Source organism: Aspergillus nidulans, chromosome I, assembly GCF_000011425.1.
Source record: "Aspergillus nidulans FGSC A4 chromosome I".
Taxonomy (NCBI): domain Eukaryota; kingdom Fungi; phylum Ascomycota; class Eurotiomycetes; order Eurotiales; family Aspergillaceae; genus Aspergillus; species Aspergillus nidulans.
This window is the reverse complement of record NC_066257.1, coordinates 1,197,642-1,213,651: the sequence shown is the minus strand read 5'-3', so window position 1 is coordinate 1,213,651 and position 16,010 is coordinate 1,197,642. Positions and strand designations below refer to the sequence as shown.

Here is a 16,010-nt window from a genome sequence, read left to right as displayed (position 1 = left end):
CAGATCCAAGCTAGCGGCACCCAGTCAGCGTGGGCGTCCACCGTTTCTTAAGCGCCCGTTGGTGTGAATACGCAGCCCAAGGCACACTTCCTGCAGCCACGGCACATTCTCCTCGCTAGTTACTCGCGACCGTTCGCTATTCGTTACTATCGACAGGGTCTGGCCTAAAAAAAAGAACAAAGGAGCTCTATTTATGGCGGATATCCATAAAAGAAACATCCTAAATTTACGGTCTTTCGACCTTTTTGGGTGTTTCTAGGCTGGGACGAGCGCATGGTGCCCCCCGTGTTCGATCCTCGCAGATTGCAGGATCATTGCAGGAACATAACAGTGGTCGAGGTAGACTTCCCTTGTTGTCGTCAGGACTGTCAGGGAAAAGGGAGGAGAGGGTCGCCCGATCTCTCGTGAAAGGTACATATGCGAAGCATTGCGTGAGCGTGAACTAGGCTCTAAATGGGCGTCAAAGACGCGCTAACACTTTCAACTGCACTCCAGCCCGGCTCGAAGACTTGATCTCGAAGGTTCAAAAGGATTGTCCATGAAAGCGAGAGTCAAGTCCGTGGTGTCCACGTCAAGCGGGGTAAATCCTCCGAATAGCGACTGCTCGCACTACACTCTTGGCCTGGCGCTTGTGTTTACCAACATCTCGTCTTGTCATCCATTGGTCAACCGTACTAACAGTATCTATATTACAAAGACAGCTACGGTCATCCTCAGCAACTCCTCATCTCGTCAATGAGTCCCAGGCGTCGCACCCCTGCACCGTCCACATGTTGGTGCCTCCCTGTCCGTCACCATGCAGCTCACTTTTCGCGCGGTACGGCTTGCCTGAGATGATAAGCCTATTGTGTCAGGGCTCGAGCGCTGTAGCAGGGTTCTCTAGTAGACTCCGTCCTATGTGAAGGAACCGGTTGGTAGGCAACACCCTGCAGGCACACCAATATGTCGGGCCCGGTCCTCCTCTCTCGTTCAGCATCCCTCGTCCCACGTGCAGCGTCAGCAACGGCCCTGGTCAAACCCATGGCCAAAGCCGCACCTGCCTTCCTCTGGCTAGGTGGAATCCTTGGGCAAGCTGAAGGTGAAGGACGGATGTTTACCTGGGGCTCTCTGAGCGGCTCTTTCTCTCGCCCTTCTCGTCTTATCCGGTTCGTGTTGTGATTCCTTCACGAGCGTAGGCCATGAGTAATTCGGCTAGTAACCAATGAGGATATGCTCATTCACTGCAGCTGCTTAAGAGGTCTAGTTGCAGGCAGCACGTAGTCGAGATGGTACGATAACGATCTAGTTTGGGTAATCTACCTATTTAGCCTCTTACCTAGCCGGTAGGGATTGGTGGAGAAATCTGACAGGATAAGTATTGTCTGCTGACCTGGACAGAGAGCGCCTATGTATGAACAAAATGCATCTTGCCTGAGCGCGACTGGAAGACTTGTATGCAATGTGAACAATCCATCCAGAGAACGCCGTTTCGCTACAGCTGGACTTCGCTACAGCTGGACTGGTTGTTTTGCCGTAGCCAGAGCTCTGACTAGTATAAATATATATGGATAGCCGGCGCCGTTATCGAATACCATATTAGTAATGGTAGCCGCCGCTGAAGAAAATAAGAATTGGGAAATCATAAAGATTATACTGGGATAGCGGCAAGGAAGCATGACGTTCAGGGCACTCATGTCCTATTTTGGCGTGACGTTAGGGTTTGAGTGGTAGCGATTATTAGGGTATCATATGCCCAATGAGCGTGATAAGATACAGAGCCTGCTGTGCATTTCCCCATATAAACAAACCCCATTCTGTTCTTCTGCTAAACTCGAATGTGAACGCCTTCTAGAGAGTATAATATATATATCTGTCTATATATCTGACCTACTATCAGACTTCGATAATGTAAAAGCCCCTTGCCATCTTGTGCCTGCCTACCTACCTCAAGACCAAATATAGTAAACTAATCATCCAGCCAACATCCTGGTGAAGGTGAGTCTGCATCCCTATCAGCGTAGGTCTGGACTGGATACAAGCATCGTTTGTATGAGTATAGGTGCCTTTGATATTTGGAACCAGTCAGGATAGATTACCACTCGGCCTAGCTCTCTGCACAGTGCCTGGTTGCAGGCGCAGTACGGAGCGGAGCCTCCTGTCTATCTACCATGCCTTCTGTAGGCCCAGGCAGCCTCAGTAGGTCTAAGTAACTTGGCTCAGGACATCATTTCACCCGAGACTTCTTCTGGGCTAATCCTGGCCCCAGCAATCATGAACTGTTATTAGAAAGAAAAGTATGTTCTCAAATTTTTTTTAGATTACTCCGGTCCCTAGGGAGAGAAGATAGGTTAGGGTAGACTGGACAATAGGCGTAAACCAGGGACTAAGAACAAGCAAGCATAGTCCATGCTCTACGCTCTCATCCATTGAACGGCATCGAGAACGCTGTTCATGTCAACCGGGACGCGTCTGCAGCATGGCTGATCAGCTCAAGCAAACCCGCCTGTCCGGGCACTGCGTACCTATGCCGCCTTCGCCCAAGATAAACACGGTAGGATTGAGAGGAGAGACGAAAGCCAGAGGCATAGAGCAAGCTGGAGCAGCGGGTGCGTATATATGGTCGCGGTGCATATTGGGCTGGATACATGACGGACAGTCTGGCAGGGACATTAAGAGGCAAGCTGACACTGCGGGATAAAGGGTGTCCTGCCCAGAGTGTCCTGGTTCGGCTAAGGGATGGCCTGTACTTCAGGCATATAAAGGAGCACATAAATCAGACCGTAATGTTTATTCTCAAGTAAATCAGTGATTATCGTAGGTTTATCTTACAGCCAGAGGACGCTGGGATACATTACCCCGAATTCCGTGACTAGGTCCAGGGCCAGGAGTGTTCTGCTTGTCCGAACGAGGGCTTGCTGGTGTTAGTAGCCCCAAGGCAATCTTTGAATGCTGAGCCGGCGTTGCGCTGGCGTTCATCGATCGGCGGGATCTTGACGTCCGCTAGGTGCAGTGCTGTGTTCAACGGGGTCCAATACTAAGGCTGGGGCCTTGTCTTATGGAGCGGTCATAGTAGTGCCAGCATCAGCTATTGCAGGCGAAGTGATGGGCCACGGAGGGTCTGAGGAGGAAAAATGTGCTCTGGCTGACCACAGGTAGGTGGGTAGCCTATACTTTCTCTGGTGCACACCAAGACCGAAGACAGGCAGGCGCGATAACTTTACTTAAAGGATAAAGCGTTCCGTCGCGTATCCACGTGAATAGGCAATATAGACATCTATATATAAATAGTACCGTGGAAGATGCGCTCAGGCAAGTCTCAGTTCTCAGAGACAAGTATGCGCCGTGGCCCAACCCGGCCGATACGACCTACCACGATCATACGACGAACCTCGCTTCCTACCAACTGGTGCAAACCGCGGTAGATGGTCAGTTGTTTATGGCACCACTGGAGTCAGTAGCGGACTTTTCTAGGCGAGCTCGCCTGAGCGCGTGGCCCTGCGAGAAGAATTGTCTAATAAGCAAGAGATACAATGTCCAACAGGCCAACGCCTAAGCTAGCGTTGACATGTAGAAGAAACCCGGTTGTTTGCACACCATCTGAGCTGGAGGCCCCCGGAATCTCATCATTGCAAGTAACTTTCTCCGCCAATACAACCGAGCCGTCTTGCTAGTCTCCCTCGGACCAGGATTCCCTCACAATAGTCGATCACCGGCTCATGGAAAGGATGTAACGAATAGACAACATGTCGCCAACACCCAGTACCATTCAATGAGCCTCAGCACCGAGCGCCTGCGCGACTGCACTTATCCATACCCTTTTAGGCATATCTCAAGATCGTCTCTGCAATGGCCATTACTGCACGGATTGTCGAAAACGAGGGTCACTCGAGTATCTCGAAACCTGCAGCAAATCGTACCAAACCCTCAATCGGTCGCTCAGTCAGGGGTGGACACGCCAGCCTCCGAGAAAGGCTGCGACGGGTGGTGGATACCGATATCGTGCCGATATCGTGCAGAAACCGGCAATGATTATTCAAACGTCAATTGAAATCGTCGCAAGCAAGGGTGACCGGCTGTGAAGTCAGAACTGAGTAAATAGTACGATCTCACTGAGGTGGACAGTACGTCAGCCAGGCGTTGTCTCACGCTGGCCCGGTTGGCCAGTGCACTCCGTCTCCTCGTGTTGAATCAGCCTTGCAGCGGGCTCGAGTCTCAATACGAGACGGACATCAAGCAAGTAGCCATCAAGAGGCCGACCTGATAAAGGCACACAGTGACTCCTATATTCGATGCTGGGAAGGTCTGCCTTGTGCCCTGTGCCCTAAAGGATGAGAGCGTACGTACTCGAGTACATGGACACGAGAGGAGTTGACGGTTAAAGCAAGAGTTGGAGATAAGATTTCTTACCTAACAGGTTGCACGTGGTTGGTCAGGAGCCGCTCCAGTTTCGAGAACGTCCATGGACGGAATCCCCAAACCCCACCGTTATCGCGACTGCCACCTGGAGTACAGATTACACAGTAAGCGAAATGGCACCGATCGCCATTTTCTGTGCTTGGCGCCAAGACCACACAAACGAGCAATATCAGTGTCGCACGAGCACGGCGCACTCCAGCCTCGAACGGAAGGAGCAAGGCACACTCAGATAAAAGAGACTGAATCGCTCCAGGGAGAAAGGCGCCGGTAAGCTCTCAACTCTGAGGCTTATACGATGATTGCCCAGCTGCAGGCCAGGCTCAAGTCGTTAAAACGCTGAGGAAAGTTATCGCTGCCAAGGCCCTAAGTGGGACTGGGCAAGGTAGCATCCCCAAGCCCGAGGTCCACAGTCATCGATGTTGGGGAAATATGTAACGTAAGATGATATGCTTAAATCTCCATTCTCCGCTAAGTAGTATCTGGTTGTCATACAAATGACTGATCAACGATCAAAGGATGACCTAGGCATGATTGGGGACGATAGGGGACGATCTGAGGAAGGTACGACCGAAGGTCGTACCTGCCCCTTTGCATCTTGAGTCTTGAACCAGATCTCTTAATTCAAATAGACAAGGGTCAAGACCCTCAAGCACCGGCTTATCTCTCGTATGATTTATTGGCACTCGGGGTGTCCGTGGCAGCTTATCACGAGGGACCACTGATGGCTGCGCCAAGCTATCCGCCCCAAGCACTGGGCCCGACTGGGCAGGGCTAGTGGCCGCCACGCGATGCGACCTGAGCCACGGAAGTTCTGGGACACGCTGCGGAGAATTTACTCTTATCAGCCGAGCTACTGGACTGGAAGCACACAGAAAATACGTACGTGCAGGCTTGTCGATTGCGGAGCAGGTCAGCCTCGGCGGGTTATTCACGGAGGTCGGCGGTCTTCTTATATTCGGCCGTCCCGCTCCCTCCTTCCTCGTTCTCTTCCCGTCTCATATCCTCATCTGGCCTATTTCCCGCTATCGCGAGCTCGTCGGGTCCCAGAGGCGTCATGGGTGTCGAGAAAGACGACGGCATCACTGCCGCGCCCCAAAATCCTGTTTATGATGCGTCCGTCGCTGAGAAGGGCGTCCTGGAGGTGCCTCAGGAAAATGAACTCCATAGGGCGTTGAAGGCTCGCCATATTACTATGATTGGTGAGATGCTTTGTCGCATACTGCCGTTGAACGTACTAACCGTCGCATAGCCATTGGTGGTGCTATCGGCACAGGTCTTATTATTGGAACGGGTTCGGCTCTAGAAAAGTAAGTATCCTAAAAAAAAAAGAAGGAAAGAAAAAAAAAGAAAGAAAGAGAAGAGGAAAAAAGAAAAGAAGAAAAAGAACAAGAACAAGAACAAGAAAAGAAAAAAAAAATTAAGAAGAGATAGAAATGAGGGAGCAAGAGAATGGCTGTTAACGGCTTCTAGGGCTGGTCCTGGCGCGATCCTGATCTCCTACGCTTTTATGGGTTTTATCGTCTACCTCGTTATGTGTGGTCTGGGAGAGATGGCCACTTGGTTACCTCGCTCTTCTGGTTTCACTGGTTATGCCGTTCGCTTCTGCGATCCTGCCTTGGGTTTTGCATTGGGTTATACGTACGTCGCCAATGATTCGATTCGCGCGCAATGGCTGCTGACAGCGATCTTGCAGATATTGGTTTAAATACATTATTGTCACGCCCAATCAATTAACAGCCGCTGCGCTGGTTATACAGTACTGGCTGCCCGCCGACAAAGTCAATCCTGGAGTCTGGATCACGGTATTCCTGGTCCTGATCGTCTTCATCAATTACTTTGGCGTCGGCTTCTTTGGAGAATTCGAGTTTTGGCTCTCCTCCTTCAAGGTCGTCGTCATAGTCGGCCTGATCTTGCTCTCCTTCATCCTTATGCTGGGAGGCGGTCCCGACCATGACCGCAAGGGCTTCCGCTACTGGAAGGACCCTGGCGCGTTCAATTCGTATATTGACATGGGCCCCGATGGTAACGGTTCCGCTGCTGGACGCTTCTACGCATTTTGGGCGACGCTGGTTTCTGCCACCTTTGCCTATCTCGGAACAGAGCTGGTTGGAGTGACTGTCGGCGAAGCTCAGAACCCACGAAAGACGATCCCACGCGCGATCAAGCTGACCTTCTACCGTATCATCTTTTTCTACGTGATCAGTGTCCTGCTCGTTGGCACACTGGTCCCCTACGACAGTTCAGAACTCAAACAGGCAAACTCCGCGAGCACCTCTTCGGCCGCCTCCCCCTTTGTCCTGGCGATTCAACTCTCTGGCATCCCCGCGCTCCCCCACATCCTGAACGCCTGCATCCTGGCCTTCGTCTTCTCGGCCGCCAACTCGGATCTCTACATCGCCACTCGAACCATCTACGGTCTCGCCAAGGAGGGGAAAGCCCCCAAGATCCTCACGAAGACCGACCGCCGCGGCGTCCCCTTCGTAGCTCTAGGCCTCTGCACCCTCATCGCCCTCATTGCCTACATGAATGTTTCTAGCAGCTCCAAGACCGTCTTCAAGTACTTCGTCGACCTCGTCAGCCAATTTGGTCTGCTCAGCTGGATCTCCCTCCTCGTCACACATATCTGCTTCGTCAAGGCGCGCAAAGCCCAAGAAATCCCCAAGAACGAGCTCGCCTACACCGCTCCTCTCGGCGTCTGGGGCTCCTATTTCGCCCTTTTTTGGTGCATTGTCGTCTCCCTAACCAAGAGCTTCGACGTCTTTACTGGTGACACATTCAACTACAAGACCTTCATCACCTCTTACCTTGGAATCCCCCTCTACCTCATCCTCATCTTTGGTTACAAGTTCACCACCCGGTGCAAGCGTGTTCTGCCCCACGAGGCAGACCTCTACACTGACAAGGACGCTATCGACCGTGAAGAGGCGGCGTATCTTGCGCGGCAGGAGGCGAAGAGGGCTGCGCAGGGCGCCAACCACAAGCAGGCCAATTGGTTCTACAAGACTTTTGTCTCGTGGCTGTTCTAGTCTTGTCCCGGTTTTGTCTTGTCTTACACATAATGTTTATGCTTAGCTCATGTCCATGCTTACGGGTCACGCCTATGTATCTTGGTATAGCAATGAAAATCATGCTGTTGTCCCGAGTAACATTAGCTCTTGTAGACATACCCGTATGTTCTTTACGTTGTAATTGTGGGGACAGGCTGCGCCACATCGGAACCAAAGGTCTTGTGAGGCTTATCGTTCCAGACCCCTGCCTCGTCGACATACTAGACTTCTGAGTGAACTGCCACCGCGTGGAATGCTTTCGTGATTCTCGGCCAGACAGTTCTCTCCTTCCCTTTTTTCTATGGTTCCAGTCGTATCCTGATAGGTATACTCGGGTTCTCGGACTTCTACAGGTTTATCGTCTTCGGATTTGCTAGATTATGCTTTTTTAGCGCGTGGCTTACAGTGCTCAATTGCTGATGCAGGTACTGGGCTACTTCTATGTGATCCGTGCCTATACTCAGCAAACAAATTTATGCCTTCAGGACATACTAGATCGAGGAAACTGAGCATCAACTCATGCTCGACAGTCAGATTCATTGCTAATCATTAATCATCATTATTCAAACATGTATAGCTATTTTACTAACTACTTTAGTAAAAATATCGGCATTGTGGTTTTACCGACGTCGACGGAAGCCGAGGGGTCGTTGATCTTCCCACTTCAGCGGCTCCCACCTGTCATAATAATCATCATCTTCATCATCCGTATCCACAGTAACATCCTTGCCCTCTTCTTCATGAGACTCGTCAGTAAAGGCCGTGGATTCTTGGGTTGGCGTCTCATCGCCAACCTGATACTCAGATTCCCAATCTATGTTTCTGATTCCGGGATAATCCTGTTCTGTAAGAAATTGGCCGAGTTTGAGAACGGCGTTAAAAGCTTCCGTTCCTGTGGGGACTATGTATTCAGACGGCAAGAGGAACCCGTAGCTGCCGCGATCGCGCAGCTTGATCTGGTAGGCATAGCGGGTTCGAAGCTGATGATAGAACCAGTCAAGTCCGCTGCCGCCAGAACTACCTCCTACAGGGAAGAGGCTCTTTGCCGACTTGTCACCACTGGCCGGTATTACGACACCTTCGCATGCAGAGGTGACATCGTAAATCTCGTGTGTTGTTAGCCGGATGACTTTAGCCAGGCCGAGGCCGAGCTCCTCTAGGCTTTCCAAGGTTGGTGGGACTGATGAGCAGGAATATGTATACGGATAGAGGATTTGCTGTGCGTAGGAGTGGAAGTCAAGGAAGCCGACAAATCGCGCGTTATTATGCTCTGTTTCGTTGAGTGCCCATTCCGCCAGCTGTTGTGCCTCAACGCCTTCAAACGGCTCTTCTCCCGCATAATTCTCGGAGCATGGGTTCGTCTGCGTCTGATTGCCGTCCCATTCAAAAGACCATGACCGGTCCAAGTCAATACCAGGGCAGAATCGGAAACTAGTTGGCTGTCGGTTCTTGCGCCAAAGACGGTCGGAATCCCAAGTATAAACGTATCCATCTGGATTGACCGTTGGAACCAGGACCCAATCGTAGTCCTGTAACAAACTCGTGACGGCGGCAGATGATCCATACCTAGTCATCAAATTGTACGCAATGTACGCGACAGTAGACGTACTAATCCATTCTCGCGCATGATTTCCGCCAACTATGAGAATCATTGGACGAGATTCGCCCGGTTGGGAACTGCGTCCCAGTCGTAGAGCGGGGATTTGACGGCCCTCGTAAGAGACGCCAACGTTAATCATTCGGGCGTGCGAAGAGAACATGGACGCCATCAGCTGCATCCAGGGTGTAATGACCGACAACGGCTGATAGTCTTCAAAGAAAAGATCGGGCGCACGAGTGGACGGGCTAGGCATAAATTGGTCATTGAGTCCAAGGGACCGGCGAGCGGGGTATGTAGCAGAGATAGCCTCCGGCAGGTTATCAATAAGGGGCACGTAGGCAGTCTGAAGGGAGTCGGGCAATAAGCCGAGTAAGGAAGGTATCTGAGAGGGTCAGCATCGCGGCCGTCAGGGGCTGGCCTCGCACGTACAACTTCCTTCGCGAGTCTAATGTCGACAAACTCCGTTGTTGATGCCCAAACATCCAGGAAAAGGATGTTGGTCGCCTCTGTCAGCGCCTCTGCCTCATCGAGACCTTGTACTCGGAATCGGAGAACGACGTCACTTCCGTATCGGGTGGAGCCTTGGAGAGGAGCAGAATAATCATGGGCAGTAGGGCGGGATGTTTGTGATTTGGGGATCCCCCAAATCGATTCGATCACCCAGTTTCGAAGGCGAGTCCATGGTCGTTGGGGGTTAGAATGTGATGACAATAGCGAAACAGGCTCAACCGGTGGTGGAGGAGTGATGCTGGATCCGGCAGGAACTGCGTCAGCCGTTATGGCAGATGCGGCCAGCAACAGGAGATGAAGCGAGCGGAAAGAGCGCATTGTGAGACACTCGTATCAATAAGCCATGGTTCTGTCATAAGAGTCGTTAACAGAAGAAAGAGGTGAGGGAGGGAGGCGAGGTCAAGGGCAGTGAGTAATTGGAGAGGAGACTAAGTAACCGTGGAAGGCAGCCGCAATGTCATTCGGCGCCTGAGGCAGAAATGTAATATCCAAGCTTGGCTGCTTTTGACTCAATCTGCAGTGGGTTATTCGTTATAAAGAGATATGTTGGGTCATTTTGATCATAGCTGCCTACATAGTCTTACAGCCATACACAGTAATCCATTCCGAATCAGATTATAGTATTAAGGTGTCGAGTTATTTCATTATTTTAGAATCTGAAAGATACGCTCCGTTCCGCATCGGGTTTAGCGGTCCAGATCTCCGGAACGATTTTCTCTCCAGCTTCGCCTGCTCCAGTCTTGCTCCAGTCTCGCGGTCTGGACTCTGGACGATGGACGCTGTATGGCAAAATAAACGTCAAACTCTCAGCCTTCCGGAGTCCAGGCTTTCGCCTCAATCTCAAGCCGAAGTCATAATAGCATCGCGCTTTTGGTACTGCACCAGCCCTTCAGCAGTTCTAACAGGTCATTGTCTACAGGTACTGTACTGAGCATCAACGGGCTCACGCTTTTATTAGAGTGTCAATCCTTCTCCAGAATGCTATATCTCTGATTTGTGTATTGTTTTCCCCATCTTCTGTGGACTAGGCTCCTATGTTCTTTGCTTTGTAGCAGTGTGGTTCATCGAAATGGAACCATCCATCACGTTCCACCACGACGCAGCCTTTTCATCATCTACATGGGTTGTACACCATTACTCCGTAGCCCCGATTGGCATCCAGCCTGTGGGAAGCAGACGAGCTTACGAATTCCTTCGTGACCGATTTGCAGTTCTGACTGGGCATGCTCTGTATGCGGCCCAGAACACACGTGCCTCGCCCAGCCTGCCAGGCCTGTTCGCCGGCCCGCCAATTTCTCATCCATCATCATCCTGCATCGTCATCTCAGCTCCTCGCTCCCCTCAAGAACTCCTCCTGTCGCCTGATCTTTGTGCTCGACAGTTCTCCGGCCTAAATTCATCTTTACCCCGCGTCAAGAACGTTTATTTCAGTTGCCGGAACCTTCCCGCCCAGGCTATCCCACAAGTACCCTGGATCCTCCAGGCCCGTCTAATCTCCCCTCACTGTGTCGGCTGCGCGTCTTATCAGCCTGTTTTCTCTCCACGATTCTGCGGTCAAGAAATGTGAATAGAGCTCTAGGTGGTTGGCCATTACCATTGCTTCTGGAACCGCTGCGTCTATTGTTTTCGTTTGGGTCGGCTTTCCCGTACCCCTTCGCCCCTTTTTGCCCGGTTTCACTCCTGTTTCTTTGATCGTCAGCTTCGTCTCTCGCCTCCCTATCGGCTCAACTGTCTCTATCCCTCCCAGTTTTCGATTCGCAATGACAAGCACTCCTAATTAATGGTGGTTCCTCGATCCAATCCGAACCCAACGCATTCCCGCACCCACCGCACTTCACCACCAGCTACAGTACCGCAGGAACAGACGGATGTGAATGGAATTGCCTATGGGTCTTTGGGACATTCCTCGCTGCAGGATATTCTAGGACCAGGCTCGGCTCTTCTTCGCCATCGCCATGCATTGGAAAGGATTACGACTCGGCGCGTTATATGATAGCGAATCCAAACGAAATCCAGCCGATCCACAATCCCGTCACAGCGAGCAGCTGGCTCGTTCGACCCTCTCAGCGACAAACCTACCGCCCCGCATCTCCGAATCTTCTGCTTGCTCGCCGAATCTCACAGGGCTGGATGCTGATGGCCAGGCTGAATCGGAGGGCAGTAATCGTGCTCCCGCTCCGGGGAATTCCTCGCTCAAGAGCAGGGTCCCTAATGCTCTTAACTCTAGTCGGGAAGCATTGAACCGCAGCGGGAGCCGGTTCAGTCTCATGAGACTTCGCCATGCCTCTGACCCTCAACTGTCTAAATCTTATGCTAAAGCGGGAACGGAAGTTCCGCCAGTACCCAACATACCGCGTAAGTGAACGTCACAAGTTTGTCGCAACCTCTCCAATCGCTGACCTATTTTTCTTCTGCATTGCAGCTCCTACCATAATCACGACCGCGCCCACGAGTCATGAATTGGACCAGCCCGTGAAGCGAAAGAACAAATTCTCTATCTTCCCCGAACCCAGGAAGTCCATGGAAGCACACGCTGAACAGCAAACCGTCCGCAACGAGAAAGCCAAGCGATCCCAGGACTCGACGGGGTCACAAAGCGCCGACACTTCATTGACAGCATCGAGGGTTAGTGCTGAAGAGCCGGGACGCCTTTCAACCACGTCCATTCGAAGTACCGGTCGCGATCGACCAAACGGCTCCTATCGATCCTCCGTGGTGGACGGCCGATTCTCCGAGTCTTCTCGATCGGACCAAAGCGCTGCAACCAACAATGAGATATCTCGAACGAATTCCCCGCTCGGGGGGCCAGCTTCCGGCACCAAACGATTTCGCATGCCACGCCTGAAAAGAAATCGCGTCCAGTTCCCATTGCCTCCAAAACCCACCGCGGACAATGGGCAGACACCGGGCTTGACCCAGTCTAGATCCGTTCCTGACGGGCCAACTCGGGGATCTGACGCCTCGGATGGGCAGGACCACGTATCCCCTTTGCCATCACCCTCTCGGTCATCTGCTGGTTTATCAGCCTCGCGCCCACCTATCATTCGAAAGGATTCGTCTAACTCTGCGCATTCGGTGCATTCTACACCTTCAATTAGAGGTGGCCGCAACCAGGGTCTTCCCAAGAATAGAGCAAGATCCTCCACGCTGGACTCGGTCACAAATATACAGGATACCGATCCGCACCCATCTCCTAACCAACCGTCATCTAGCCGAACATCCTTCTCGACCACCGGCCGCAAGAGCTTTGGTGATATTTTTAGCATCAGTCAGCGGTTGAGACAAAATTCAGAGCCAGGCTATTTTCGAACGAATAGCTCACCTAGCGGTACCAAAGGCACTTCGTCACCTCTCACTAAAGTTCTTTCCTATCCAAAACGGGAAGAGGGTGACACTCCCGCAACATACCTTGCACGACTAGAAGAGAACATCCCCAAGAGCGCAGTTGCCGGGGTCCTTTCTCAATCGGGCGAGGACTTTTACAAAACCGCATTACGGAAGTTTATGCGAGGATTCTCTTTTTTCGGAGACCCTATTGATATGGCAATCAGAAAACTATTGATGGAAGTTGAGTTGCCAAAAGAGACGCAGCAGATTGATCGGTTTTTGCAGAGCTTTGCAGACCGATATCATGAATGTAATCCGGGCATCTTCGCGTCTACAGGTAACGCCTCAGTTCTTGACCTTTTCAAGTTGACACGTACTGATTCGCTGCCTAGACCAAGCATATTTCATCGCGTTCTCCATTCTCATCCTGCACACAGACGTATTCAACAAGAATAACAAGCGCAAGATGCAAAAAGGCGATTATGTGAAGAACACGCGCGGCGAAGGCGTAGCGGAAGATATCCTGGAATGCTTCTACGAGAACATATCATATACACCTTTCATTCGCATTGAAGACTCCAACCTCGGCACACGCCATTTGCCAAAACCTAAAAAGGCGTTGTTTCGAGTTCCCAGTGCCGAGAATCTGTCCCGTGCGACCCGAGAGCCCGTTGATCCATACGCTCTGATTATGGATGGGAAACTAGACACCCTACGACCAAGTCTCAGGGACGTTATGAACCTTGAGGATCCTTACTGCTGTAATCCCACTACAGGCCCAGCGGATATTAAGAGCTTGCACCGAGCTTTTGCCCAATCAGCTATCCTGCAGATTGTCTCTGCACGGTCCCGTCCCGACGCATTCATGCCAGCTAGCATGGAGAACCCCGCTGATTCCAACCCTGGCCTAGTGGATATCAAAGTGGCCAAAGTTGGATTGCTGTGGCGTAAAGACCCAAAGAAGAAGAGGGCACGTTCCCCTTGGCAGGAATGGGGTGCCCTTCTTACCTTGTCGCACCTTTATTTCTTCAAAGATGTAAATTGGGTAAAGTCCCTCATGGCTCAGTGCGATGCCCATCAGAAAGAAGGTCGCCGGCGGGCCGTGGTGTTCAAACCTCCACTTAATGATTTTAATCCGGTTTCGATGATGTCGACAGACAATGCTGTGGCTCTGTTAGATTCCAGCTACAAGAAACACAAGCATGCGTTCCTCTTTGTACGCCCCAACTCACTCGAAGAGGTTTTCTTAGCCAACAGTGAGGCGGATATGAACGACTGGCTAGCAAAACTCAATTATGCTGCAGCATTTCGCACAACAGGGGTTGGGACAAAGGGTATGGTTGTCACCAAATACGATGCTCAGAGGAACCGAATGAGTCGTCGGCTCTCGTTTCAGTCTGAAATGTCCCGGTTTTCTTCGGATAAAGAACCCGCATCACCAAGTTCTGGCATGGGTGCAGCCGAAGAGTTGATGGCAGCCCGAACCAGGCTTATACAGCAAAAGGTCAGGGAGGCGAACGAAACACTTTTTATCTCCCAGAAACAACTGGACGATATCTTGAGGAATGCGAGACATCTTCAAGTCTTGACCCCTGTCCACACACGCGCAAGGGAACAGCTGATCATGGCTGCAGGCCGCATGTCGGCGAAGCTCAAGTGGGTAAGGCAGGACATTTGGCGCACAAAAAGTCACCGGGAGGTGCTAGTGCGCGACTTGGGAGAAGAGAATGACCAGGCCGTCACTGCGCCTGAACCACAGCGCCTGCGCTTGGAAATACCGGCTTCCAACTCACTTTCCGGCAACGGCGGAGACTCCGTGTGGGATAAGCAGTTGTCTCCGATGTTTGCAAAATCTCCAAGCATTGCGCCTGAGAAGCCATCATCCGTCAATCAGATTTCGTCCCCATCATCGAGCACTGGTGGCGTACGACGGCCCAGTCTTGCTACTTCCGTGACTTCACCGGATATCCTACTGCGCACGGGCAGACCACCCTCCGTAGACAATTATGAACGAGCGAAATCGGTTTCGCCGAACCCCTCGCATGTTCTGGAGCGCGAGGCTTCAGTACTAAGTTCCGGCAGCAAGATGGACGTTTCGAGTCTGGCCTCGAAAACTTCTAAGCTGACACTTCCCGGAAGTTTTGATGACGGTGAAGAACGTCTTCTCCGCGAAGCCGGACTATTAGATGCGAGCTCGGCTTCTCGCAAAGGGTCCGTTACGGCTGACGGTATGGATTTCGATCTGAAGAAGGATGATGCCCCTGAAGGATCACAAGACCGCATGAGCCGAGTCCGCCACAGCTTCCACCGCACATTGCGCGACTCATCCAGCGGTCATCACTATCCCCGGAGCAGAAAGCGCGAGTCCGCGCCGAGTGTTACAGCTGCAGAAGACAGTCAAGGGTCTGGCGATGCAGGTGGTCTCTCTCGCAAGGGCGGCAGCTTCACTGTGCATGGTAAGAAGGCGTCGATTGTGACTTTTGGCTCTGACTGGCAGAACATGCCGCCAGAAGAGCGCCTCAAGCTTCGAAAACCCACACCGTCAGAGGAGCCGCGAGCATCAGACACGGATTTAGTCAGCGGTGGAGAGTCGACCCGTTCCGGACTGCGGGCATCACTGGACATCCCGGTTAGGCTTTCAGAGGAGAAAGCTGAAGACAAACTCGATAGACGCTCAGTTCGTTCTGAGAGCGCTGTCTCCACGGTATCACAGGAACCTTCCTCTCCATCAACCAACGTTCATAACAGTCTACGCTCGGTGCCACTCCCAGACTCCTCCACCGTCGATGAAAACCCAACACCAACACTACCACAAGCCATCCATGCATAAAGACTTTCCTTCCAGTCGACCATGACTTTCTGTTCTTGTGACGACATCTATACCCTTTCGTTTTTCTTTTTCCTTGGTTACTCTTCAGCGTCTATCCACCTTCAGTCGCATTTCGTTATCCTCATTGATAGACTTACCTCACGCCAACTCCAGTCTAACATTTCTTATTTTTCTCCTCTTTTCTGCTGCTTCATGAATACTTGCATGGTCGAGTGGGCGGATGGTCATTCTTTTGGGTTGGAATATGTTTAAGTACAAAAGACTTGTTTGCTTGTCTGCTGGTAGCATTCGGTCGCCGATT

At 51.6% G+C, this 16,010-nt stretch overlaps 4 protein-coding genes across 4 annotated transcripts, besides 1 other annotated feature; 3 read left to right on the top strand and 1 right to left on the bottom strand.

The window, feature by feature from the left end:
• Positions 1-16,010: part of a sequence feature (contig 1.104 1606..297769(-1)) that runs on past both edges of the window.
• ANIA_06117 (uncharacterized protein) lies at positions 3,082-3,716 on the top strand (the record flags this gene model as incomplete). Its single annotated transcript, XM_658629.2, has 2 exons — positions 3,082-3,131; positions 3,268-3,716. The coding sequence occupies 2 exons, from the start codon at positions 3,082-3,084 to the stop codon at positions 3,530-3,532; spliced, it is 315 nt and encodes a 104-aa protein (XP_663721.1). The 3' UTR covers positions 3,533-3,716.
• Positions 5,450-7,421, top strand: ANIA_06118 (dicarboxylic amino acid permease agtA; the record flags this gene model as incomplete). The annotated part of the gene is made up of 4 exons (XM_658630.2): positions 5,450-5,594; positions 5,645-5,702; positions 5,866-6,033; positions 6,089-7,421. The coding sequence occupies 4 exons, from the start codon at positions 5,450-5,452 to the stop codon at positions 7,419-7,421; spliced, it is 1,704 nt and encodes a 567-aa protein (XP_663722.2).
• Positions 7,941-9,870, bottom strand: ANIA_06119 (M14 family metallopeptidase; the record flags this gene model as incomplete). Its single annotated transcript, XM_050611916.1, has 2 exons — positions 7,941-9,424; positions 9,472-9,870. The coding sequence occupies 2 exons, from the start codon at positions 9,868-9,870 to the stop codon at positions 8,063-8,065; spliced, it is 1,761 nt and encodes a 586-aa protein (XP_050467002.1). The 3' UTR covers positions 7,941-8,062.
• ANIA_06120 (Arf family guanine nucleotide exchange factor SYT1) lies at positions 11,508-15,709 on the top strand (the record flags this gene model as incomplete). The annotated part of the gene is made up of 3 exons (XM_658632.1): positions 11,508-11,907; positions 11,975-13,216; positions 13,272-15,709. The coding sequence occupies 3 exons, from the start codon at positions 11,508-11,510 to the stop codon at positions 15,707-15,709; spliced, it is 4,080 nt and encodes a 1,359-aa protein (XP_663724.1).